We start from the raw sequence: 27,065 nt of genomic DNA, 5'->3' as shown, positions 1-27,065 counted from the left end.
TTAAGGGTTCATGAGATTAAGTGTATATGTATAAAGCACTTTGAACACTAATGCAGCAGTAGGACAACAATAAGAAAACTGAAAACTCCTGTTATGTCAGAAAGCTCAGATGTCAATCTGAGATGCTGTCTGGAAATGGGAATCCTGGATTCTTTGCCAAAATAAAAAATAGTGCGGTCTTCCTACACCTCTCTTATTTGGGGATCACAATTAACCTCAGCCCAACCTACCTCACAGGGGGGTTGTTGTGGGGATAAGATGGAAGAGGAGAATGATGTAAGCTGCCTAGAGCCCTTTGTAGGAAAAGGTAGGATAAAAATTGAAAAAGAAATAAACCTGTGCTTTGCATTTTTTCTAGCTGGTTCTCTAGCAGCACAATCCATATCAACTTAGAAATAGGTCTCATTGGGTTCAGTAGGGTAAGTAGGAATGGCATAGTTAAAAGTATTTTTAAAGAAATATGTGTATGTGCTTGGAAATATTGTAGATTTTTATGATACTTTTAAAGGCATTGCATTGTTAAAATAGCAAGGCCAAAAAATCTGGGTAAGTTTTGATGATAAAAGGTGATTGTCCCTAGCATGTATTTGTCTTAATGTTGATAGAAGATGTGTGTGCTTTTATTCCAGAGATCAGAGAAGTGGTGGAGGTTACATAGTTGTGGATCCTATTTTGCGCGTTGGTGCTGACAATCATGAATTGCCCTTGGATTGTGTTACACTCCAGACATATCTGGCTAAGTGTCTAGGACCATTTGATGGATGGGAAGATCGTCTTAAAGTTGCAAAAGAATCTGGTAATAACTGCACTGACTCCAAGTCAAATCCTGATTTATGGATACTCTATTTTGTAAGGCTAGTTTATATATTTGCACCTTCTGTGGTACCCAGCACTCATTTATCGGCTGTATTTATATAGCAATGCATCCCAACCTGATGCCTTCCTTTTGTGTTGAACTACAGTTTCCAGAATGTCTTAACCTAAGGATATAACACATCCGCTAGGCACCAGGTTGGAGAAGCTATATCATTGTCATCGTCGTCGTCGCCGCCATTATCCTTTCTATACCACCTATAGCTGAAGCTTTCTGGGTGGTTCACAGAAGCTTTCTGGGTGGTCCCTCTGGGGAGCGCAAGGCAATATACATAAGGTTCCCTGGCAATCTCCTGTCTGGGCACTAACCATGCTTAGACCTGCCTAAAGTTTGCTACATCAACTGTTTTCAAACCAAAGCTCTGACACATGAATTTGTAGTGATTATGACTGCTCAATTTATAATGCATGTCCTCTAATCCTGGGCAGATGAGAAAGGATGCAAAGAAGTTTCTTTATTACTTTACAGGTTACAACATGATTCACTTAACACCAGTGCAGAAACTTGGTCGGTCTAGATCATGTTATTCATTGGCTGATCAGATGGAAGTAAATCCTGATTTTTCAACCCCTGATAAAAAGTGTTCTTGGAGTGAAATGGGAAAGCTAGTGGAGAAAATGAAAAATGAATGGAATATGCTTTGTATTACAGATGTAGTCTACAATCACACTGGTAAGTTTGGCTTTGGTTAGCCTTTTTTTCCTTACTATTGACATGCAAAAGAAGCAGCTGAAATTGCAGGTTTCCAGACTCTGTGCTTGGAATTAGATGTCTTCAGGAAAGTTGAAATACATGTATGACTTACATTTAAAAATAAATATAATTAGAACCAGGACTGATTTGCTGTTTAGTTATTGAAAGGGCTTTTTAGATTATTACTTAATAAGAAAGATACACTTCCATGGTCTTGTTCCTAGTTGTACAGTTGAGACTAATTTGGCTATACTCATCCTTCCTTGACTTTGGGCTTCTAGTATTCAGGGATAAGTACACTGCTGTCCCACACAGGCAATGGAATTGTATGTGATTTTTGCATTCTGAAACATTTTCAACTTAGACAATTGTTCATCATGTGACTTGTCCAAATCACTGAAAGAATGTCCATGCTATTTGAATGTTTTTAGCAGTACCTGTTACAAGCATGGGAACTCCTATAACTGGAATAAACACACAATGAGAGTATTAGATGTTGTTGCTCTGCTTTCAGCTGCTGCTGCTCGGGTGCTGCTTCCACTGTCCACCCCACTGTTACTGCGATGTCCAGATGGTTGCATTAGCTCCAAGACTGGTATTCTTCCCAGACCCATTAATGACTTGATAGTTTCAGGGCACAGATATAAAAACAAGCCCATGATCTTACATTTTCTTCATCCACCTTCAAATGCCTCTTTATCTCCTTGCATTAATAATTCTAATTTAGAGAACAGCCCTGTGGCCCCTGTGCAAGTGTCCCAGGAACCATAGTGTAGCTCAGAAAAGTCTGCCAGGCTCAGAAGCACTGCTGCAACCTCATGATAATCCAATCCCAAACCCTGCCATGTTGCATCTGGCTCAAAGAGAAGTGTCCAGGCGTCCTCTCTGAGGTCAGTAAAGCAACCTTAGAAGAGGAGGAAGAGGAGCATTCTCTTGGGTTGGAAAGAGGAAAAGAACAGAGTGACTGGATCCTCCTGCAGCCTCCTTCACTCCTGCTTCAAACTGCCCTCAGAAGGCTGAAAAGCCCACTTTGTGAAAAACACCATAGATAGAAGATTCAGAGGTAAAGATTGCCTCTGTTGCTTCTCTGGGCCTGCCGGCTTTAGCCCAGCAGGACAGAAGAATCTCAAATCCCCTGAATTTCGGAGCTTCTAAACCTCAAGGGTGTAGTCCATAGGACAGCCATAAGTCTTACAATGAATTTGATCAGCAGTGCAGCTTTCATCTTCTTACCAGCACGTTGAAATAGTATCAAGGGCTGCATTTACTTAAGAATAAGTCACAGTGAACTTTGTGGGGTTGCACTCTGAATAGACATGTATGGGCTTGCACTGCAATTTCACACAAATTTTAGCAAATATTTACATCAGTAATATGTGTACATCTGACATAACATCTGCTGTGACATGGTCTACAAAGAAAGTAACTTTAAAATGTTACATGACCTTGGCAGTAGTTTTCATAATAGACTATTTCTGATGGGGTGAGGAGTATTGATGTTTCATTGTTTAAAATTTACTGAACTAATCTGGGAGAAATAGGTGTGAGGATATTGATGATTTAGGAAATAATTTTTAATATCTGTAATAATTCAAATGATTTTAATCTGACAGAATGACTTATTTTCAAAATGTCTCAAAGCTAACAAGATGTGCTCTGTTCACAGCATGTCTTAGTATGCATCTCGCATCACTCAAGAGAAGGAAGCCTTCACTGTTTCCTCATTTTTAAGCACAATTTCTGCATGTTTTTTAAACTGACCAAAAATGAAAATATTTGTACAGTTAAGAGGCATCTGAAAAGTGTTGCAAGTTGAGTGCAACCTTACGTTACTTCAGGCTGTCTTTTGTGTTTACTGCTGATGGAAGAGTTTCATGTTTATCAAGGTCAAACCTTCAGTGAAAAGAAAGATCTTCATGGTTTAGAATCTAAATTCTGAAAGATCTTGAGTTTCAGTGTCAGGGGACATTTTAGGTTAAGGAGAACAACTTGAATAGTAACATAGACCTTCTTCTTCCATGGACCATTTTTAAAGTCTCCTGAGGTCAATGCAAGGGTCAAATGTTCCTTTTTATCACTCTTGTATTTGAGATTCTCAAAGATAACAGGCTGATTGACACATATATGGATCTCACTTGATGATACACAGGTGAATGTTTGAATTCTTCACACTGAAGGAAGCACTGTGTACATGCTGGTTGATTGCAATATACAAGTCATCACTTGATATATTACAGTTAGAATAATTGTTGTAGAATCCTGACAGGTTAAGTTACATGGGAATTTATTCCAGGTCCTTCCATTGCCAATTCTATATTCCCTTTTTTTTTTCACTCTAAGCTGCAAATAGCGAATGGATAACTCAGCATCCAGAATGTGCATACAATCTTGTTAATTCTCCTCACTTGAAACCAGCCTGGCTTTTGGACAGAGCCCTTTGGCATTTAACCTGTAAGATCGCTGGTGGCAAATGCAGTGATAAAGGGATACCTGCACTGATTGAAAATGACCATCATTTAAATGTAAGAAAAGAGAAATGTATTTCTTCTTTGATAACGCATGTTATTACTGACTGAGGGAAAATATTGCCACTTGATGCAAGTCTTATCCTAAAGAGATTTATTTTGCCTCCCATCTTTCCTTGTCCACTGACTGGATTTGTTTTGTTTTGTTTTGTTCAGTCCCAGAAAACATTTCCTTTTAGGTTGGTATTGGTCATTTTTAAGGTGGTTCTTGGATGCTAGTTCTTTCTGTTAGAGGTTTTTGTTTTTATATTTTCTTCAGAAGAATTGTATGACTTTTCATTTAAAAAGCCAAAACAGTTCACAAAACAAAATCCTGATAACATACAATGAAAGCAATCAATAAAATGTAATAAAACAATATTTCATTAAACTAAACAATGGTAGCTGGCCATGTATCTTAAGTTGTCAGAAACCCTCCAAATGAATAACCCACCTGAAATGGCAAGATAATTTCACATGGAAGATGCCCCAACGGTTTTCTTGTGCTTTTTCTCATTATGTTGCATTTTGAAGTTGCCTGAATTCTTGTTCTTGCAAGTGGCCTAACCTTGACCTATGTGGATGACTCATAGGTTCACATATAACCAACCTAATTTTGCACTTTATTGCTGTTCAAAACTGTTTCTACCTTTCCATAAAAAACAAAATTGTGTTTTTCCTCTCTTGAATAGCTTTCTGCTTGCTTTCTTGTGGAACAAATGTTTCAGAGAATATTGCCTTCCTGATGTATTTCTTATTTATTTTTAACAGTGTATCCGTAAAGTCATTTGGGAGGATGTTTACCCCCGGATAAGGTTATGGGAATTCTTCCAAGTAGATGTTAACAAAGCAGTGCAACAATTTAAAACCCTTTTAACTCAAGGTAATAACCTTACTGCTCACAGTTTAATCAGTGAAGAAAGCATGGGTACTGTCCATTATCAGAGGCAGTACAGCAGTCGCAGGAATCTGGGTGGGAAGGTGCTGTTGCTGTCATGTCCTGCTTGTGGACTGTCTGTGGTCACCTGGTTGACCAAGGCGTGACAAGATCCACCTGGTCTGATCTAGCATGGCTGTTGCATTCTTATCCAGAGAACTGCTTAAGCTCATCCTCCAGTGGAATGTTTGATTACTTTCTTGGGGTAGAGAAATGTTAACCTCACTCAGCTTCAAAAGTACTTTGTCTTGTGAGGTGGGATTGGAGTGGTGTGGGCGGGGGGCTGCTCTTTGAGAAAAAACTTTCTAAAGCTTCCTTGGGCTCAGAGAAGTAGTTTCACAGTTGTTGTTTTTTACTCTGGCCACTAAATATAGCTATAATACAATAATCTCTGCCCTGGTAGTACTTCAGGTACTGCATTATCTTGCCTTTTAGTCTCTCTTACTTATTTAGCTATCTTTCAAGGCAGAAGCCTCCCCAAGACAACATACAACAATAAACACGTCAACCAATAAATATTAAAAGTAATAAAAACAGTAATAAAACTAGCAAAAGAACAGCAACAAAAACAATTAGAACAGCAGTCCTATCAGAAGAAGGCCAGAGCAAAATAATATGTCTCCAGGGCTTCCATAAAAGCCTGCAGTGATGAAGTCCTGCTGGCAATGCGCCCCATTGGAGAGGTGTGGGCCTCCTGCAGAGAAGCCCCCTTCACATGTAGTAACCCATTTGGCAATTCTCAGAGGTGGGCAAATGAGAATGGCCTCTCTTCTTCATCTTGAAGTGAGAGCATGAAAGCAGTCCTTTGGTTTGGTCACAAACTGGCTAAAGTTGTAAAGGTCAAAGCTAAAACTTGAAAATGGGTTTAGAAATATGCCAGTAACCAGTGCAGCTGGCACCGTGTAGACATTACATGATTGAATCATTGTGCTCCTGCCAGTTCTTCTTTGGTCACATTCTGCCCCATCTTCAAAGCCAGTCCCATATACGCTACACCTGCATGTCCAACCTGTATGTCACTAGTGCATGGAAAAATAGGTCCTCTCCGGACTAGAGTTGCGGTTGGTTTGTTTCATTTTTACACCACCCAGTAGCTGCAATTCTCTAGATGTTTAACCAAAGTTAAAAACACCCAAACAAGAAAGAGAAAAAATGACAACATCACAGCAATTGAACCAACCAAATAAGCACAGTTGTAGAGCAGCAGATAAAATGCAATATTAAAACTAAAGTTTAAAAGTTAACTGTTAAAATACTGGAAAAGGAAAAAAGGTTTTCACCTGGCACTGAAAAGAATACAGAATTCGGGGAACTCATTCCATAACCAGGTTGCCACAACCAAAGAGGTCCTTCTCCTGGTAGCTGCCCTCCTTGCTTCCTTTGGAGGGGGCTCCCAGAGAAAGTTCCCTAAAGGTGACCTTAGGGTCCAGGGAGGGACATATGGGATGAGGTATCCCAGCTTCCGCTGGTAAAACACACTTCTGAGTACCACAGCCACTTGAACTTCGCAAGTTAGTGAAAAGTCCAGGAGGACTTTCAGACTATGCACTCGATCTTTTACATGGAGGGCAATCTCATCTAAGACCGGTTGTAAAGCTCCATCTAGAATAGTTGATTTCCTTTATGAGAAAATGTATTCACCTGCAAACATTTCCACTCCCCCAACTTTAAATATAAAATTGATTTTAAACAATGGAAAGGCATTTCTCCTTCGCAGTTTATATGACTCCTTCCTACCTTCATTTGCCTTACTGGATCCAAGGGTGGTTCTGCATAATGTAAAGCATGTGCTACAGAAATCCTGTGGCATCTCCTTCTTGCTTATTGTTGATGTCCTCTTGGTAGGGTTAGCACAATTGAATCATGCTTAAAGGCATGTATTACCATCCATGGATTTCCATGGGGAATGATTTATCTGTATAAGTTTACTAGACAAGTAGGGGCTGTTGCTGATTGACCAAACTACAATAATTTGTGACCCCAGTACCATAATATATCAAAACATGAGATCAGGTATGGGCTTATTTTTTCAGCCCAAGGAAGGTACCCAGGAAGATGTACTGAAAAAGTATGCAATAAGACTGCAAGTAAAATTGGTAACATGTATCAGAATGTTCATCTAGCACATGTGATAGGAAAACTTTAAAAGCCAGCTCATTTATTTGGTCACTGTGGTTCCTTGCAGCGTGCAAAGAGTTACTCCATATGCTGCAGCAGACTGTTTGGTTGCATCTGTGTTTGTCTGCCTTTTAGGTTTGAGCAGAAATAAGAACAATAAATGCCTTTAAGCTCACTGCAATATTTCCTGTTTTGAATACAGGTGGCTCAAAAGTTAAAACTGATCCCAAGCAACATCTTGCCATCATTCAGGATCCAGAATTTAAGAGACTTGGCTGTACTGTAGATATGAATATTGCACTGAATACCTTCATACCACATAGGTTTGTAGTTGCATAGTGTTGGCTTCTTTTTCCAAGAGCAAAATTATAGCTGGCACTCAGAGATCAAAACATTGCCTGTATTCCGTTCACTGGCATAAAGGTACCACCAGACTGTGCTACAGCAGCCTTTATTGCCATTACTCCAGTCCAGATGACTATAGCACATACACAGAAATTATACACAAATTTGCTGTTAACCTACCTCCTGTACTTCCAACTCTTACCTGAAAGGGCTGAAGAACTTCTCAAAATTCACAAGTGCTACAGGTCTTCAAGGCAACTTTAATGCAAAAGTGCATTAATGCAAAAGTGACTAAAAGATATGCAGAATATTTTTTCCACAAGCCTCAAAACACCAAATTTCATGGTGTGCAGCTTTTCCACAGTTTGAGTATTTCAGCATCAGATGTTTGCTTGGGAAACTGTGCATCACAAAAGTTCAACTCCTCTATTAATTCTTCCCATGCAACCTTTGAACTCAGTGAAGTTTTATATGATGTGACATCTATGTTTAGGCAAATTAAAGTACCCAGCCAACTCTTTGAGACATCTTTTGCCACTATTGGTAAAATAATACTGCTTTTAGAAAAAGTTAATGCCTCAGTTTTGCTACAGGAATATATTTGATATCAAATGTAGCTAAAATTAGGAAAACATACAAATAGACCTGACTACTTAGGATTCAGGGGTTTACACAACATTGTTGTCAGAGTCAGGTGACATAAATAGCCTTAGGGTTATGAATGTATTAAATACAAGCTCGTGACATTGGCATTCCATACCCTTTCTAAAGATGTTATATTCTGTGTACATTGTTATAGCAATGGGCCTGCTGCAATTGAAGAGTGTTGTGATTGGTTCCGCAAGAGAGTTGAAGAACTCAATAACGAAAAGTTCCGACAAACAAATTACCACCAAGAGCAGGTTGTAACCATGATGACATATTTGAAATTCTTTCTTGTGGTCTTGGTTCTTTTCTCATAGTATCCCGAGTTTTTATTGAAACAACTGTTTTAATGGTTTCTAGGCAATCAACTGTGTTTTGGCAACAGTGAATTATGAACGACTGGCTGGCCATGGACCTCAACTAGGTTCTGTAACTAGGAAGTTTCCATTAGTTACAAGGTATTTCATATTTGTTATCTTAAATACATTTTATTTTGAAATGCATGTTTTCCTGAATGATGCACAAAAACTGTGGGCATCCCTTAATAAGAAAGAATATACCTTAATGTCAGAAAGCATAGGATATGGAGAAATACTGATTTTATATAAAGTATGTGTATGTAACTTTTACAGTGATTGGTATAAATGATCATATTGTAGTTCAATAAATGAAGAAATGTGCAAGTCTCTTGCCCTCATGTTCTCTCCTTTTATAGTAATTAAACAAAGTCTGAAATTGATGATAGTATGTCTGTGATAATATATATATTATACTCATATCCATATATACAGAATAGGAATTTACTTATGTGGGTGTATGTGTGTGGGGGAGTGATTTTGGCTGCTTATGGGGCATTTGACAATAATCTGACCAACAACCCATTAAAGCATGAAGGACCTCCATTTCGTCTCGAAGCATATTGTCTGTTAAAATGTTTGTTTAACCTTCCCTCCCTCTTATTCATTGAAAGACCTCCGAGCATTGTCCTGTGTGATATTTAAGTGGAATTGGTTAGGTTATTGTGTGAAAAAATCTTTTTCTGCATTTGAAAATAGCTAGAATGATATATTAGGTAGCTATGTCTACTCTTCAGTTAACTTGTTGTTACTCATAAAGATAGGTCCATTTTTGGGTCCAACAGAAAATAGCACAACAGCAGAGTGTTCACTACTAGATTGGCTGGAGGAGGAAAAAAGCAATTACTCATATGTTCTTGCAGTTTTGTAGATATGAACACTTAAAATATGTATTTTTTTAGAGGTATACTTCAGTTGTCCTATACAAATTATTTTCTCCAATGTTCAAAAAAAGTAATTTCTGCACACTGCAGGTACTTTACTTACCCCTTTAAAGAGCTTACCCTGGAGCAGGAGGAAACTATGATGCATCAGCCTGACAAAGCGAGTTATTTTATGGCCCATAATGGCTGGGTAATGGGAGATGATCCTCTGAGAAATTTTGCTGAGCCAGGTTTGTAATTCTAAATGCCATCTCTTATAAATGGATCCATCTCACTGAACAGAAGTATTCAGAGCTGAAGAGAAGTACTAAGAAGCAATACGAAGCCACTGTAATGCTTGAGTAGTTCTCAAGAGATTTTTAATAAAATTCAGGTTTCCTATAAGCAGCCTTATGGAAGGAATAAAAACTACCTGTGCTAGTGATTGACCAGTTCCTGCCTTTAAGTGTTTCCAGCTGCATGTTAGGTGGTATGGCAGTGAATCTGAACCTGTTTAGGGCATGCTTTCACATGGTGGGACCAAGAATGTACCTTCCTGTGTCAAGGTACATGGTTTGCTTATCCTTCCTTTGATAAAAAAAGGCTGCCCCTGGGAGGCCGTAATGTTCAAGTAAGGGCTAATGTGGTTAAATCCTTTCTCATAGACCTGTTTCACAAGGACAATTTCCAAGAGAAAAATTGAGAATAGACTGTGATTTGTGTCTGTCTCCATTGGATTTAATCTGTGTGGCTTCTATTCAAATGTTGCCGCTCTGTGTGGATAGAGAGTGGTGCGGAATGCCTATCAAGTGGTTGATTCTTGCTTCTGTTGCCTCCTGCTAATGGAAGGACAATTAGATCTGTACTGTTTGATCAGCCCATACTAACTTATCGCTTTGCTTTTGACAGATAAATTTAAATCGTACTTTTATACAAAGATGAATTAAGACAGGAGAAATCCTTCTGTGGTTCATTATGCTCCTTTAACCTAAGCTCTTTGTTTTATCTATTAAATATTTTAAGGTTTATAATGCCACTTACAATGGCATTGTCTCAGACTGATGCAAGGTTATTAATTTTTAAACCCTAAGAATTTCTGTACCTGTACTTTCATTGAATGCCTTTGGTAATTTGTATGTAAGTTGAAGCAATTTGTATTCTAACATCGGTAAAAATGTCAAAAGCCACAACTACAATATTGTACCTAAATACATAATATCTTTCTTTGTTGCAGGCTCAAATGTCTACCTGAGAAGAGAGCTTATTTGCTGGGGTGACAGTGTGAAGCTACGTTATGGGAATAAACCCGAAGACTGTCCTTACCTCTGGGCTCACATGAAAAAATACACTGAAATTACTGCTAAATATTTCCATGGAGTACGCCTTGACAACTGTCACTCTACGCCTCTTAATGTAGCTGAGGTATAGAAAAATAAAGTCTCTCCATAGCTTATGGAAATAACTGTGGAACCAGTTTTGAAATCTCTGTCAGCATCAGCTGATTTTCATCACAAATTAATTGTGATCTTCTAGCACCTTCCTAGGTTTTAGATGTTTATGGGTGGTTAGGAGTGGGCAAGCTGTTGTTTTCTTGCCTATGCACAGGTATGGCACAGTCCTGTGCATCTTACTCAAATGTAAATCCAAGTGTAGTCATGGGGCTTACTCCTAAATATGAGAAATACTGCAGCCTGACAGTACAATCCTATGTATATCTGCTCAGAAGTAATCTGCATTGAGTTGAATGGAGCTTTCTCCCAAGTAAGTGTGCATAGGATTGCAACTGCTGATTTTTTGCAATGATTTTTGAGGTGTAGTGGTTAGAGTATGGGACTTGGACCCAAGCCTGGGTTTATCCCTGCTCAGCCGAGACTGCATTCTGCATATAATGTACACAATAGTGTTGTAATGAGGAGGAAAAATATGGTACCACTCCACACATTCTCCTAACAGGAAGTATAGAATACAAAGGAAGTGCATAGGCATGTCTTAAATTAAAAAAATATATTTGAAAGTTGTAAGGCAGCCATCAGCAACCTGATGCCTTCCATATATTTTTGACTTTGATTGCCAGAAGCTCCATCCAGTTGTTGGAATTCTGGCTGGCAAGAATTCTGGATGTTTAGCTGAAAACATCTGGAGGGTGCATCAGGATTCCCTGAATTTATCTTGTGAATTCACTAGAATGTCCTGGTTCATAAATCCAGCTATACCTCTTAGTAGTAAAGCAACATATCAGTGAAGCTGGTGTCACTCTAAAACAGTTCATATTTTTGTGTGAAATAAGGGTAGGGTACGTTGGCAGAATATGGAAAACGCTGTAGGTGATGGAAAAATTTCCTGTTCCACACGGATTCTGAATAAGAAAATTGGAGCCAAGATGTCTTATTATAAAGTACTTCCTGACAGTGAGGACCCCGAGGGTATGGAATGAGCTTCCACGAGAGGTGGTTGAGGCCCCATCGGTGAGGATGTTCAAAGATAGGCTAGACATGCATATGGTGGGCATGTTGTTAGTGAAGCCGGCTGGAGCTGGGGGTCAGACTAGATGGCCCGGAAGCCCCCTTCTGACTCGCTCTGTTTCAGTGATTCAAAATTATTCCCAACACTGTACAATTGAAAACACTGAAAAGTATGCTAAGAGTGAGTAGCTGGATTTAATGAAACTTTGGGAACACTGTCAGCACCATCCCTCACTGTTTAGAGACTGGGAGCAGGACATGGACATAAATGGTGTCTCTCCTCCCCTCTTGTGTATAGATTCCCCTCCTTCCATTGTTTGCTTTAAAACATGGGACCTCAAACTACGGCCCGGAGGCCGGATCCGGTCCACCATGCCCATTTGGACCCACCATGCGCGCCCGCTGCTGCCCACTTTGCCCTGCACGTAGGGAGGCAGCAGTTTGCTCACTCGGAGAAAACGATCTCCAAGCAAGCAAGCAAGCAAGCAAGCAAGCAAGCAAGCAAGCAAGCAAGCAAGCCGCTGCCTCTTGCGCCCACCTTGCGGCACGTGCCTACCCCCACCTCGCCATGCCTTGTGCCCCACCTCAGCGCATGTGCCCACACACACCACCCCCGTGCCGGCCCACACGCACTGCCGGCACCACCTTTCCGGCCCGCGTCCGGCACTGGCCCCTTTCAACTGGTCCCCTGGTTAAAAAGTTTGAGAACCCCTGCTTTAGAGAACAGTGCCACGGTTTAGCACTGTTTCATTAGAGAGCTAGAATCGTTAAGTCTTCAGTGCATTGAACTAGGAGTGGAGAAACCCAGTTTCAAATCTCCCCAAAGCTGTGGAGTTCACTGGATGACCTTGGGAGACGCTTACGCTCTCCGTCCATCATCAAAAGGTTGATGTGAGGATAAGCACACAGCAAAGGAGGCATGTACAACATGTTGATCTCCTTGGAGGAAAGGCAGCATAAATGAAATTAATGAATTAAAGCAGTGGTTGCAATTGGAATGCAAATTATAGGTCTTATAAGTAGTGGTTAAACATAATTAGAAATGATATAGAAAAAATGGTAAACTAGCATTTGAGCAAATTGTGAAACATGTGTAAACAGTTGTAGGATGGTGTGGAGTGGCCCTCCAGAACAGTCCTCAGTCTATAAACTTTTGCAACTCTGAATCCATTTTAACATAGAATATTATGAAATAATCTAAGTTAGAGAAGCTGTCAAAGGTTTATCCCTTGACTTTTTGATCAATCTGAACAAATGTAGTAGTTGATTTAAATTTAGTAGTTGTTTATTAATGTTCCTTGAAATTATTTGAGTACACCTTGCAGATACTTCCTCTACCAAAGCTTTAACCACTGTAACAAAATATTGTTAGATACAAGCTTAGCATTGATATTTCAATTTTTGGCGTTCCCTCAGTTAAACATTTTCCAAATTACAGATTTTTAGATTAACAGGTCAATTTCCCCTTGCCCAGGCAAGATAGTAGCTGTAGAGACTGTATAATAATTTGTATAAAATGTTTTTTCCAGAATTTTAAAAAAAGAGTAATTTTTCTCACAGTTGAGAATGTTGGAATTAGTTTCCAGTTTTGAAATTAGTTCAGTGTTAAAATATTGTCTGTTGTGTTTCCATTGGGTAACTTACCTTGTAGATAAACCTGTAATTTCTTTTTTTTTTCCAGTTAAATTGAATGACTATCCCTTCAGATGAAAGCATAATCTCATATACTTTGGCATACCCTTCCCCCTAGAGTAACAAAAACATGAAATTTATTTCACATATCTTTAAAGCCTCCAAAAGAGCATTACTTCTTTGCGGTCAATAGAACTTTATGAATTGATGTCCACAGTAAGGATTTTCAACTTTGATTTAATCTTTGCATAACTTACAATAAATACTATGCATTTTAGGGAGGTCTACACACATTTGTTACAAGGATCCAGCTAAGCTGAGCACATTTAAGCCCCATTGAGTTCAATGGAAGAGTCAAACATTGGCTAAATCCCACCTTTTCTCTCTCAAGATTATTGTGAGACCACTGCCCTATCTGGGTAGCACCAGGATCATACAATATAGGAAGGGCACTTGTCATGAGAAAACTGTTCTTAAAAATGTGTTATGATCTGTAGGAGATGTTGGCAGCAGCCAGGTCAGTCAGACCTAATCTTTATGTGATAGCTGAACTCTTCACGGGCAGTGAGGTCATTGACAATGTCTTTGTCAACCACCTTGGAATTACCAGTCTCATTAGAGGTACCCAAAAAACCCCCACCCATGCCTGAAAGGTTTGTTGCAGGATTGCTGTGTTATGTTAGTCAAAAGCTCTTTATGTGGAACTAACTTTGTCTTTTATTTATATTTATTCTTATGTCCTTTGCCCACTTAAATGCCTTTCCCTCTTCCCTTTTTCTTTCTTTATTCTGTGGGTTATTATCTTTTTTGCATCTAATTCTCAATTCATTGGCTTGTCCTAACTTTCATGTCTCTTCACAAATGAATTTTTTTGGTTCTTACTCCTTTGGGTTCCTCTTTTTGTTTTGCTGCATGGCATTTTCCCTGTTGCCCAAATCCATGCCTAGCCTTGCATCCTTTCTTTTCTTCGGTTCTGCCTTTTTCCTGTCTGTGGCTTCCTTGGCTGTGCTTTTTGCAGTACATGATGGATGCAGCTAGGAAATTGCGGCCCAGCTTGTATATAGTGGCTGAACTGTTCACTGGAAGTGAGGAGCTGGACAATATCTTTGTGAATAAACTGGGCATTAGCTCTTTAATCAGAGGTAGGCTTGCTTTCAACTGCTATCTTATCCTTGAGATTATGCATGATATGCTGACTGGGAAGGACACCAATGCGTAAAATGTTATTCACATCCCTTTTTGATAAATACAAGACAATGCATTTAACAGTATGGCATCTTTCACATTAATAGTAGTTTTGTGATAAGTATTAGGAGAAGAATCTTATGTAAGACAATTGTAGCAATGACCATTTCCAAGTAACTCGCAGTATGATTGTGTGTGTGTGTGTGTGTGTGTGTGTGCGCGCGCGCGCGCGCGCGCATGTAAGATATAATTTTGTACTGTATTGTTATATGACCAGTGGATCCCTCTTACTTGATTGCTACAGATATAACATAACCTATCTCTTAATCATGATAGAGAGATGAGCTGAAATCCATGTCCTTTCTTCTTCTGGCCGGCTCTTTCCCTGCTCAGTGGCTGCATTAGCACTGATCTTAAGCATGGCTGGCACTAACCACATTCCATGTTGCTAACCAGGGCTTGAAAATGGGAGCACCTGGTTAAGATACAACCTGGAGAGTGTTAAGCAAGTTTAAGATTGGTGTCAATATCACCTTTAATCCTCCATCTCCTACTTGCAAGGAGAAGCGAGTCTGTGGCACATTACCTGCCCCTTAAGCATGGTTAAGGGACAGGCTATGCATTAAAATATATGAAGAGCTGGTTTATAATCTTACATTTTTAATATTCTATGTATTATTATCATCATTATTGCTATTACTATTATCAGATATACATTATATATGAATAAAAGACTATATAAAACACAAGGTTAGTTATATAGTTTGCATGATCTGCTGCTGGAGTGTAATTTAATTGTTCATCTCCACTGTTTAAGTATAATATTCCATTCCCTGCTTTCATGAATCAACTAAAAGAGGCAAACACACTTGATTGTATTATATCCTTGGAGGAATGTTGTCCATGGGGTCGCGATCAGTCGGACATGACTTGACGACTAACAACAACAATTTACTATTCCAAAACACTACAAACAATACTCACTTTCTTATAAATCCATTAGAATTTACTCCCTGTCCAATTATCCAAGTTGCTAAAAAAAATTAAATTAATTTACATTACCACAACATGCCACGCCTTGAAATTCCAATCTGAAATAAGTATATGGTCTTTCTTTGAATAACTTGCAATACATATTTTAGTAATTGTTAACAAATTTATTACTAATTGCATGTTAGTCTAAAGTATTGTATTCTACACTTGTATAATACTAGGGTTTTACCATTTTACGGATGATAAACAGACAAACTTATTACGTATCCCACCTTTTTTCCTCTTGAAAGGAATTCAAGGTGGCTTCCATGGTCCTCTTCCACCCACCTTATCAGCTGGCAAAGAACATCCAGTAATTTCCTCCATAGTCCATTCATAGCATGCTGACTCTGGGCCTATTCAGAGGCTGCTCTTCTAGTGTAAGAAGAAGCAAGCCTTGGGTTTGAGCACAGCCCTGTCATATTCCACCAGTGTTTCCGTGCCAAAACAATAAAAAAGTTATGCCTAAACCTCAGAGTTGTCCTGTCTGTAGGTAAATCCAGTATCACCTGGCTTGAGTATTAACCTCTTTCTGTTACGGGAAGCAAGGCAGATAGTCTTCATAGCACGTAAGGGCTCTATGTAATTGTTCTTGGAATATTGGTCCCCACTGCAATAGCTATCAAAAAATTCAGTGGCTGGAATGCATATTAAAGAATGTCTAGATGTCATTAGTTCTGCAGTCCCACCAAATGTCTGATGCATGATTTATTCTCCATATAAATCAAGGCCACATTCCAGAGATAGGTAGGGAAAGGGCAAAAGGCCCAGTGCCCTACCCCAAAATGTTCTTCAGCTTAAAGCTCTTTCTAAGCATTGCAGCCTTTTAAAATGGGAGGGCGGCTGCACAAAACAATTTCCCCTCGGGGTAAAGGAGAACAGGCCACAGACATAAGACTTGGCTTCCTGGAGAACACTGCAGCTCCAAAAGAAGAGTTTTCGAGGGGGCATTTGGCTGCTATGGCTAAGGTTTTACACTCTGGTATTGGCGCTCCAGTAAGTGGTGTTACCAAGTAAGTGATATTAAGTGGTATAATATGTGATATTATTAAGTGGTATAATAATTATAATTATTATTCTGTAGAGGCAATGAGTGCATACAACAGTCATGAAGAAGGAAGATTAGTTTATCGCTTTGGAGGAGAGCCTGTTGGGTCTTTTGTTCAGCCACGTTTGAGGCCCTTAGTTCCTGCTATTGCTCATGCACTCTTCATGGACATTACACACGATAATGAATGTCCAATTCAGGTAAGCAAAGTACCTATTTAAAAATGGGTCTCTACTGGTTAGGTTTTATTGGCTGTGTTGGCAGTCTTGTAAATGTTAAACGATAAGGACTTCATAATACTACTTCAAGGTGTATGGGATTTAAGTGCTTTTAATATTTTAGCAGCAGGTAGTAGTGTTGTTTTCTCATAGACAAAAGACAAAAATTACTATGGCCTGCAATTAAAATGTTAAATATCATAAAGGCACAAATTTAGACCCAAAAAAAGACTACACCCCCCCAGCCAGCACAGCTGGCTTGCATAGGATTGCAATTCTGTTAACATGCCCAGCAGTGACCTTTGTGACACAATCGTGTACTTTTTATAAGTTGGATTGCTGACTATATTTGATATATTGGACAGTTTCAAGTGAATCAGTTCACACAAGCCTTGTTCTACGTACACTTAGAGCAGATGCTCACAGCAGACAGGATTGCAACCTCTGTGTCCAGGGTGTAGGTGGGGACCCGCGTGATTTCATTAGTCCACTTGCTACAACAGCATGCAAATCCCGTTTTTAATGCATATGGAACACTGGGCCTTGGATTTGACTGTGTTTCCTGCCCCTCCTTTCTTGCTGCTAGCATCGATCTGCCTATGATGCCCTTCCCAGCTCAACCATTGTTTCCATGGCCTGCTGTGCTACAGGAAGCACTAGAGGATACGATGAATTAGTCCCACATCAGGTATGTGTTTTAGCAATATGTATCTCAAACATGTTGGCAGGGATAATCTGGAAGACAGTGTTATCAATGGCTGTTGGTCATGGTGGCTCTATACATTCCTTCCAGTGTGCCTTTTTATAACCCTGCTGGCGGAGAGCATAACAGGGAGGGGCCAGGCTGCAGATGTGCTTATTTCTGGTTTGCACTTGTGAGAACAGAATTCCAGGCTATCAGTCTTTCGACTGATCCAGCATGGCTCTTCTTACATTCATAAGACTTCCCACAGTACGTTACAAGGAACCACCCAAAATGGTTGACAAACTTCAGTTAGTAAAAATTGCAGCAGCCACTTTTGACTGCCTCATATCATATCACATCCGCTTAAAAGTGGATGATTCAGTGATGGCCTGTTCACTTCTGGCTGGTCCAGGAATTTGAGGGAGTGCATCTTCACATGCCCACCTCATAAGGTTGTTGGCCAGTGGCCCTTCTCCAGATACCACTTCCATCAGAGCAACATCTCAGCTGTGGAGTGTCCTCCCCAGGAACATATGTCAGGCACCCCCTGTACTGCATCACAGGCAAAATCATTATGTTCATCCAGGCATTTAAAAACATACCATCTTAATTTATCTTTAACTCTCTGGTTTTTAATTGTACTGCTATTTGCCGGGTGTTTTGAATGCATGTGTAGTTTGACTTATTTGTAAACTGCTTTTAATCATTGATAAAGCAATATATGAATGTTTTAAATAAATATTACTTCTGCAATATTGGAAAACGGATACCACAGTGTAAGAAGAAACCTTTGAATTTTTTTGAGCATGGAACAATGACAAATTGCTCCTTTTCCATTTGTTTGCAGATTTCTGTGGTCTCTGAAGAGCGATTCTATCCCAAGTGGCAACCAGCAGCAACGCCTTCAACTCCTGGGGGTGTTAACTTCAAAACTGGAATTATAGCAGGAAGGCTGGCTATAAATAGACTGCATCAAGAGCTTGGAGCTAAAGGTTTTAATCAGGCAAGAACTGGGTCATTTCCAGAGGGCAGCAAAAAGAGGCAGTGATCATGATAATGAGTGGACAACTGGGTGGAAACTGAGGAAGCTGTGTAAATTCTTCAACCAAAGGCATTGTGTTGTCCTTTGCTCATGTCTTAGTCTTAATTAATCTTGTTTTGGTTCTTGGTTAAAGGGAACAGATGTTAAATGTATTTATAAACCTAGAAAATTGTATGGTACTTGCAATGTGACTTAGCCTACCTGTACTCAAATTCAGATGACTTTGGGGTACTCCTATAATTTGAACATCCCGCCCTCTCTATGTGATACTAATTAAAGGAGTACAGGATTTCTGAACATTTGCCTTAGGACGCAAATGATTTTTGACATGGTAATTAATCATGTACGATGAATAATCTCGGGTTTTTTAAAAATAATTTTAGGTATTCGTAGATCAAGTTGATGAGGATATTGTGGCTGTAACAAGGCACTGTCCTAACACACATCAGTCTGTTGTAGCTGTTTCCCGAACAGCCTTCAGAAATCCCAAAACATCCTTCTATAGCCAAGAAGTTCCTCAGATGTGTATTCCAGGTAACATTATCAATATTGAACAGCTTTCATGTTGATGATAATGTTCATTAAGTAGATATCTCATCTTTCTGCCAAAAAAGGGACGCCTGTTAGGAGTCTTCTTACCATTGCTGTCTTTCTCTACATTCCTGAGAGATCGCAACTGGCCCAAGATCAACCACGGCTCACTCAGGATTTGAACCTGGAGTTCCTGGTCCTAGTCTGAACCACTACAGCACACTGTATCTCAACATATTTCTTCTTCTTCCCCTCCTCTTCTCATCTCCCCATGCAATAGGCAGCATCAGCCACAGTGGATCAGGTTTAACTCTGCTGTGTTACCGTGTTCCTCAATATACCCCTGTACTTTATGCCATAAAATTGATGGCATCCCACTCCATGGACAGAACTCAAATGCTGATTGAGGGACAGGGTTGAAGCATGAGCAGAACTCAGGGCTGGGCAAAGATTCTTTGCTGCCTGAAGCAAAGAACAAGATGGTGTCCCCTCCCATTCCAGGTACAGAGCCCAGGTGGACTGGCAGTTGAAGCGTACTGTAATACAATAGCTAGGGGGCAGCATCTTTGGCTGCATATGAAGGCAGCGGGCTAGTCTAGGGGCTGCTGAAAAGGCCAAATGACCCACAGCTCCAGCATCCTGTTATTGCCCCCAGTTTTTGCCACCTGAGGTAACTGCCTCATTCCACCACATAGCAGAGCTCTAAGGCATCACCACTGCTGAAATGGAATGATGCAGTCTTCGTAAGAGGGATGCCATTTTTGTCCTGGAATCCCTGCGGTAAGTGAGCCTTTGTTCAGGAAAGAATGTGAGGCTGTGCATGCACACGCACACACACTATAGGGTGCATCAAAGGAGAAGGTATTACCAGACCCTGTTCATGCTGACAGGCATTGATATTTGGTTTATTGTAGCGGCCACAAATATCTAATATGTAGTGCAACCAGTTAGATCTTGGGTATTAGTCGCACTGGCCTGCCGAACACCCTTTGAGAGTTACAGTAGTTCCCATCTCCATGATACAGAGCAAGTCCATGTGCTAAGCCAGTAATTATATTTCTTGTTTAAGTAAAATAGTTATTAGGTAGTAGTCTAAGTTGTTAAATTTGGTTTTAAAATTCCTAGTGTAATTTTTATGAAGGTTTTGCTCTTATTTCTCAGTTACGTTGACTTTAATTGTATTTACACTGTATTTATTATGTACTGCCCAGAGAGTTTTGGCTATTGGGTAGTATAGAAATAAAACTAATCATGATTAAATTAATATTCCTTGTCTTAAGGCTGGTCATGATATCCTTGCAGCAATATCCTTCCATGGTAAGAAAGACTTTGCGTCCTTTTAAAATATACATTTGGGCACAGAATACATGCTGGAAGGATATATGTTCGCCTTCATTCTTTTGCCTTAGATATGTCCTTGTCCTGGAGTTTTAGCAATAAAAACCTCAGGGATTTGACACAGGGTATATATGATCTTCTCACTGTCAAACTTTATTTTTTAAATTAAAATGAAGTTCTGTAGTGCGGCTAATGGACAGTTCAAATTAGTATGGCTAGCATGTGGCATGGCTGGCTAACACATTTTCTCTCTCCTCTACTAATCATAGCAATGGATGTTTTGCTAGCTATATGCAAGAGCTGTCTTTTGTCTTACATTCTCTTTAGGCAAAATTGAAGAGGTGGTCCTTGAGGCTAGAACTGTTGAGAGAAATGCTGGCCCTTATAATAAAGATGAGCACTCAATCAATGGATTGCCTGACTATACAGTTGAGCTCAGAGAACACATCCAGGTAGCTTTGGGGGTTTTTCCCCATTCATTTGATTTCCCTGAAAATGTAGCCATCACAGTAAAGCAGTTTACAGAATTCAGCTGTTTTTCTTTTCTTGACAGCTCAATGAAAGTAGAATCATAAAGCAAGCTTCGATTGCTACAAAAGGCCCTAATGAATTTGTTCAAGAGATAGAATTTGAAAAGCTAACACCAGGAAGTGTGATTATATTTAGGTAAAACATGATACCTTCTGTTGTGCAAACTATTTGGTGACTGATTTATTCAGCGTAATAAATGAGAGTTCACAGCCTCTGCAGCAGCCCCAATTTGCATGGCAGGCAGGAAAGTGGCAGGTGGGAGCAGCAGCTGCTACTTCAGCCTATGGCAGCAGGCTAGGACCTGTTCTCAGGGAACTAGTCAGAATGTTGGCTGGCAAATCGGGTGGGTGGCTTTGGGACAGACCAGAGTGAGAATCTTCTTGCTCCAGTCCACCGTTGGGCTGGAGCAATTCTGGCCAGGCTTCTGGCTTCTGTACCAGAGCTCTGGGGATAACAAGCTGACTGATGCATCCAGGGCTAGGAAGACTCTGCAAGACCAGCTTCTGCATCTGCCCACCTTAGATACCCTGTAGAAGCCCTGGACCACAGTTGTCAGAAGCATGCACACTGCCTGATAACTGAAACTGTGACTCTGCAGTGTGCCCCCACCGAAGTCTATGTAGCTTTAACCAATACAGGTTGTGGCCAGTTATTTAACCTTTCCAGGTCTGTGTGCCAACTAATGTCTCCCCACACCTGTCCCCTGGTCCCTGTTTGCCCTGCCTACGCCATTTGGTCTCCAGGTTTTTTGTTGGAGATTTCCAGATTAATAATGTTTGTTCCATGCTAATATTTGCAGAGTTAGCCTTGACCCAAAGGCTCAAGATGCTGTAGGAGTACTTCGTAATCATCTGATCCAGTTCAGTCCTCACTTTAAATCTGGAAGCCTTCCTGATGATGGTTCTGAAGCTATACTCAGAAAACCCTTTTCCACGTAAGTACAGTGGAGAGTTTTGGGTAAAACTCCTTTAGTTGTTACATTTCTGCTGCCTAATAGTTTGCTGTCGAGACAGTCTGCTGAGCAAATGCTTCAACCCTAAAATGCAAAACCACAATGAAGTGTAACCTAAAGGCCTAAAATGTTTTTGAAACAGAATAAAACCAGAGTAAAAGCTAGCAGCAGCAGCATCTCAAACTGTGTTAACATGGTTTTTAAAAACTGAAGAACTGAAATTGAAACCTGGAATTAGGCTGAGGTGGTGAGTTCTTGGATTCTTCTGTTTGTGGGAGGCTCTAATTCAAACTAGAATCATTGCATGGGTCAAGGGTAAATACAATCCTTCAGCCTCAGTTAAAATCCCCCCCCCCCCCCCCCCGCTTAACTCTCCCAAGTCTGAAAGTGGTGCCAAGAACCTGTTCCCCATTCGGGAGCAAATAACAATTGGGGGTTATATACACAGGGGACACAGTGCAGGAGGCAAGGTGTAACCTTTCCTCCAGCCCTGCCACAATTCGCCATTTACAGAAAATCATAAAATCCCTCCCCTCCCCACCCCGGGGGCTGAAAAGGTTCCTGAAGTTTGAGTAGGAAGGTGTTGGGAAACAGAACGTAGAAAGTGACCAGAAGGGGAGAAAGCTAAACACCAGGTGTGTACACTTGCAAAGCTGACCAGAGAACATGAAGAACAAGATGGATATAATCAGCAGAGTTTGGAAGATGGAAACAATGAAGAAAGATAAGTCTTGAGCCACGAGGCAAATGTCTTATGAGTGCCAGAAGGTGAAGTAGTACTTAAGACCTCTGAGGTAAGGGTAGTATCTTAGCATCAAAAAGAAGGTTTGCTTGTTGTTGTTTTTTTAGGAGTAAGATAAGCTCAGTGAATGTACAGCCAGGACACATCGTCAGCAGATGTGTTTTTGCACATCTTGCAAAGATATGGGATGCCTCCTGCTTTTGAATGACTTGACTGGTCACCAGACTTTATTGCTCCAACATGTGTAACACTCGTATCTGAGTGAACCGGTGTGAATGGATTGAACTGAACTGCACTTTATCTTAATAAAGCTATTCTAGAAATTGCATTTGGATTTTAATTCTATCTGTATTTTACCCCATAATCCCAGATTTGTGTCAGAACAAGATTGGCAAGGGAACACTCCTCAAGAGTTGTTTTGTTTAAAAATATATACACAGAAACAAGTGGAAATCTAACATAAAGCTTGGCCCTAAGAAAACATTGCAGAAGTATCACATTATTTTCTCATGTGTAGGAGGATAATCTTTTGTTAACTGTGGCCCATCTGTTGTACAACATAGATTTTATATGGTGTACCTTTTGTATTTAAAAATAGATTTCATCCTGAAAATGAATTTAACAAAAACTTTTTAATGCACTTTCTGACTTTTCTCAGCATTGCATCAAAATTAACCTTGGCGGACCTAAATCACGTGTTATATCGGTGTGATGCAGAGGAACAGGAAGATGGTGGAGGATGTTATAACATACCAACCTGGACATCACTTAAATATGCAGGCCTTCAAGGTAAAAAAAAAAATATAGGGGTTTACATGTTTCTGATCAACAGATTGGGCTATCCTTATTCCTGATCTAAATTCTCCAAACACAAATTAAAATTTTGCCTTTGTTCTGTGATCCAAATATGCCCCACAAGCCATATTGTGGGGGTGATAACATCCTGCTTTTATGTTGCTCTTTCCTTTCTGAGAATTAGTATCAGATTTCTGGATAGAGGAAGGTGGTGAAATACAGACTTCAGCAATCCATTTGCCCTTGCAATTGTGGTGTATCACCCTGACTCAGGTAGGGTGAGTGCCAAGCCTTTTTCAGAAAATGGGATCATCTGAGAACTTGAACTTTCAGGATCCCTGAAGACTCTAAACTGAGAGAAAGAATGGAGATTCTTTGGGATCTGTTTGGCCAAGGTGCCTGAAGATCCTTAATCACAGATGGTCTTGCCAGATCCTTTAGAGCAGGAAAACAGCAGGGAGGAGACAAGGATGCTGCTCCATAAAGGTGCTGTGTGTGCCTTCAGGCAGTGGTGCTTAACCATGCATGCATCTCCCTTTTCCTTGGCCTTCTCCTTGGGGAATGGCAAGAAGGCTTGGCACATGGGGAACAAGGAGGTACAGCTGCTCGTGGGTACAATTTTTGTACAAGATTGTAGGCCCCTGGTGGTGAAATTGGGAATATCTTTTTAAGAACCTGAAAGGTCAGTGCTACAGGCTCAGTTCAGACATTGCAACAAACCATGGATTATGCTAGCTTTAATTAAACAGCTGCACTGTTCAGAATGAACTTCTTGATGTACAGGCATACAGAAAGGCAAACAATGTTTTAAAGCCGCTTTTTTGTTTTCATTCCCTGATCCTAACTTTGGTTTCTGAGTAATTTGTAGATTCAGACATCACCACATCACAAACTATGGTTTGTAAACCAGCTTCAAACTGTAATTTGAAAACTTGCTTAATAGCACTGTATAAATTATGAGTCAGACAGAAATCTAAACCAGGGCTTCACTTTTGCTATTATGTTGGAATTAGAGATGGGAGGGAATTCTGTTCAGATTGTACATTTCCCAAATTAATAAAGAAACTGGAGCACTGTTGCCTTAGGCATTTCATCTTTCTCTGGAATTTGTGACCCAGTTTTCTAGACAAAAATGTGCATATTAGAAGAAAGTGTGTACAAAAATACAGTATTGAAATTAATAAACAGAAAGCATTCTATGATGACAAACCATTTGCAAAAATGTGTATACTGGGCAAAAGTGACTACAGAGATGTGCTTATTGGGAGATATGTGTTCAAAAATCCATGTGGACTTTTAAAAAATGTGGACTTTTAGTCTGTGTGGACTTTTAAAAAATGCATGATGCAGAAATGGTTTGGAAAAAAGAAAAACTCTGAGAAACAGAAACTGACAGATTTTCCTAGTCCAGTTGCTGGCCCCATTTCACAGAGTATTTTCAAAGCTGAACCTTAAGAGCAGTTGACAAGAACGTAATACATGTTCCTTGCTTGGTTACCCACTGTTGCTCTACTTCTTCAGGACTGGGAGTAGCATGAGGGCTGAGGGCAGAAGAGTGTCGCTTTTTTAAAAAACATATGCATCTTAATTTTTCTAAGCCCATTAATCAAGCCCATCTTGATTGGAGTGTCTTATATTTTCAGAAAATAATTTCTTTCATAGCTGTTCCTTTGTTTTTATTCTTGGGTTCTTAATCCACTCTCCATGATAGTTTCATGACCTGTAATACAGAACCATGTTTCTATGGGCTTTCAGGAATAATGTCAGTGATGGGAGATATACGACCAAAGAATGATTTGGGCCATCCTTTCTGTGGAAACTTGAGATCTGGAGACTGGATGATAGATTATGTGAGCGATCGTTTAATTTCCCGTGCTGGAGCCTGTGCTGAAGTAAGTTAATGCAAAAAGAACATGTCCCTTTTAGATAGACCTTTATAAATTGCATGGTGATTTTCAAGGATTTTTAAAAATTACATGTTTTAAATTCAGTGTGGCAATTTCTTTCCTTGAAATATTAGGTTGGCAAGTGGCTGAAAGCAATGTTTATATACTTGAAGCGGATTCCTCGTTATCTCATTCCATGTTATTTTGATGCCATATTAGTTGGTGCATATACCACACTTCTTGACCTGGCTTGGAAACAGATGTCTAGGTATGTTTTCACTGCATTTATTACGGGTGGTGCATGAGCTCTTCTGGGAAACTGAACATGGATCTATCAGTATTTTAGGAATGGATAGACGTTGGCCCTTGTAAACGCAGACTCAAAGACCGTTACCGGCACTCTTCTCCAGCCCAGCTGATGACTCCATCCAGTACACTTAGCATGCCTCATTTTCATGTATTCTCAAATAGCAGACGATCCAAAACTCTTCACAGATTTCAACAACCAATACAGTTAAAATCCCCACTGAGCATTAAATTTACCTTGAACTCTGGAAAGAGGAGCAAGTTCTTGGCCTTGAAATAATGTTGCTTTAATTACAGCTTTGTTCAGAATGGATCCACATTTGTTAAACATCTCTCCTTGGGTTCAGTTCAGATGTGTGGGATAGGAAAATATCCTGCTTTACCACCTCTGTCTTCTTCCTTACAAGACGTTCCCTATAGGCTGAATGAAATTACAAAAGAGAGAGAACAGTGCTGTGTTTCTTTAGCAGCTGGTAAGTGGACATTCACTCTGTGGGTTCTTGAAATAGGCTGTCTTAAAGATGAGTAGGAATATCATGAACCTGAATATTTTGATTCTGTCCTATGCAGTACAAGCAGGCGAGCTGATGTTTTCAGAAGGCTTAGAAAACCAGGAAGGCTTGTGGGAGGGAGATGAGCACTAACAACTTAGTCACCGGTGCTTGAGTAGGAAAGACCATGCCAACCTAGAAAGAGATTCTGGGTGCCCTGTACTTACTGTACCTATTCCTCGTGTAGAAGTGAAGAATACCACCAAGAACAACAGCTGAGGCATTTTCTAAACTAAATTTTTGGCATGTAGTAATTTTGGGATTTGATTTATTGAACATTTATCTCAAACACATGTATGCTACAGGAGCACTGTCTTGAGTTATCTGCTTGGTCAGATTTTTGGCCCTTTTGTTCACTAGCTCTCTTTCATGGGTTTCTGGATTCTGCAGGTTGTGCAGTGTGCAGGGATGGGGGACTTATGAATTCCAGGTGCTTTGGTCTTCCTCATTATTGCCTACTGGCAGTAATTCCTCATGAGAATTCTGACCTTCCAGATACTTTGACCTGCAGGTTACCAGTCCTGTATGACTGCTTTGTAGCTTTTGAATAAACTGTACCCTTGGCTCAGATTCTCTTTCCCATTCTATGGGAGTTCTCTCATACCTGCTTTCCAGGCTCCCTTTGGCTCTCATCTGACTATATAATGCAAAAAGTTTTGCATGGTTTCACAGCTGGGTAAACTATGTTTTGTAAGGCACTCATTTTCAACTGAATTATCTACCTGTCTACAGTAAATAGTTTAACTTGTTTAATCTTTGCACAGATATCCTTCTGTTATGGTCCTGAGATTGAT

The 27,065-nt window shown here is 40.0% G+C and overlaps 1 protein-coding gene across 4 annotated transcripts in view; it reads left to right on the top strand.

The window, feature by feature from the left end:
* Positions 1 to 27,065, top strand: part of AGL (amylo-alpha-1, 6-glucosidase, 4-alpha-glucanotransferase) — a 45,873-nt gene that overhangs the window by 5,537 nt on the left and 13,271 nt on the right. For 2 of the 4 annotated variants that reach the window (XM_044432261.1, XM_044432260.1), the window contains exons 4-25: positions 630 to 796; positions 1,343 to 1,546; positions 3,908 to 4,089; positions 4,843 to 4,954; positions 7,329 to 7,449; positions 8,271 to 8,373; positions 8,477 to 8,574; positions 9,447 to 9,586; positions 10,570 to 10,757; positions 13,927 to 14,050; positions 14,377 to 14,571; positions 16,731 to 16,894; positions 17,499 to 17,600; positions 18,445 to 18,600; positions 19,023 to 19,173; positions 20,836 to 20,960; positions 21,062 to 21,174; positions 21,839 to 21,973; positions 23,392 to 23,522; positions 25,284 to 25,420; positions 25,549 to 25,682; positions 26,018 to 26,193. In XM_044432261.1, the coding sequence (XP_044288196.1) occupies positions 630 to 796; positions 1,343 to 1,546; positions 3,908 to 4,089; positions 4,843 to 4,954; positions 7,329 to 7,449; positions 8,271 to 8,373; positions 8,477 to 8,574; positions 9,447 to 9,586; positions 10,570 to 10,757; positions 13,927 to 14,050; positions 14,377 to 14,571; positions 16,731 to 16,894; positions 17,499 to 17,600; positions 18,445 to 18,600; positions 19,023 to 19,173; positions 20,836 to 20,960; positions 21,062 to 21,174; positions 21,839 to 21,973; positions 23,392 to 23,522; positions 25,284 to 25,420; positions 25,549 to 25,682; positions 26,018 to 26,193 (3,158 nt within the window). The remainder of the gene's footprint in view (positions 1 to 629; positions 797 to 1,342; positions 1,547 to 3,907; positions 4,090 to 4,842; positions 4,955 to 7,328; positions 7,450 to 8,270; positions 8,374 to 8,476; positions 8,575 to 9,446; positions 9,587 to 10,569; positions 10,758 to 13,926; positions 14,051 to 14,376; positions 14,572 to 16,730; positions 16,895 to 17,498; positions 17,601 to 18,444; positions 18,601 to 19,022; positions 19,174 to 20,835; positions 20,961 to 21,061; positions 21,175 to 21,838; positions 21,974 to 23,391; positions 23,523 to 25,283; positions 25,421 to 25,548; positions 25,683 to 26,017; positions 26,194 to 27,065) is intronic. The other 2 variants (XM_044432264.1, XM_044432263.1) reach the window with 2 other exon arrangements.

This window comes from Varanus komodoensis, unplaced genomic scaffold (assembly GCF_004798865.1).
Source record: "Varanus komodoensis strain SLA01 unplaced genomic scaffold, ASM479886v1 scaffold24, whole genome shotgun sequence".
Lineage (NCBI taxonomy): Eukaryota > Metazoa > Chordata > Lepidosauria > Squamata > Varanidae > Varanus > Varanus komodoensis.
This window is presented reverse-complemented; position numbering and strand designations above follow the sequence as displayed.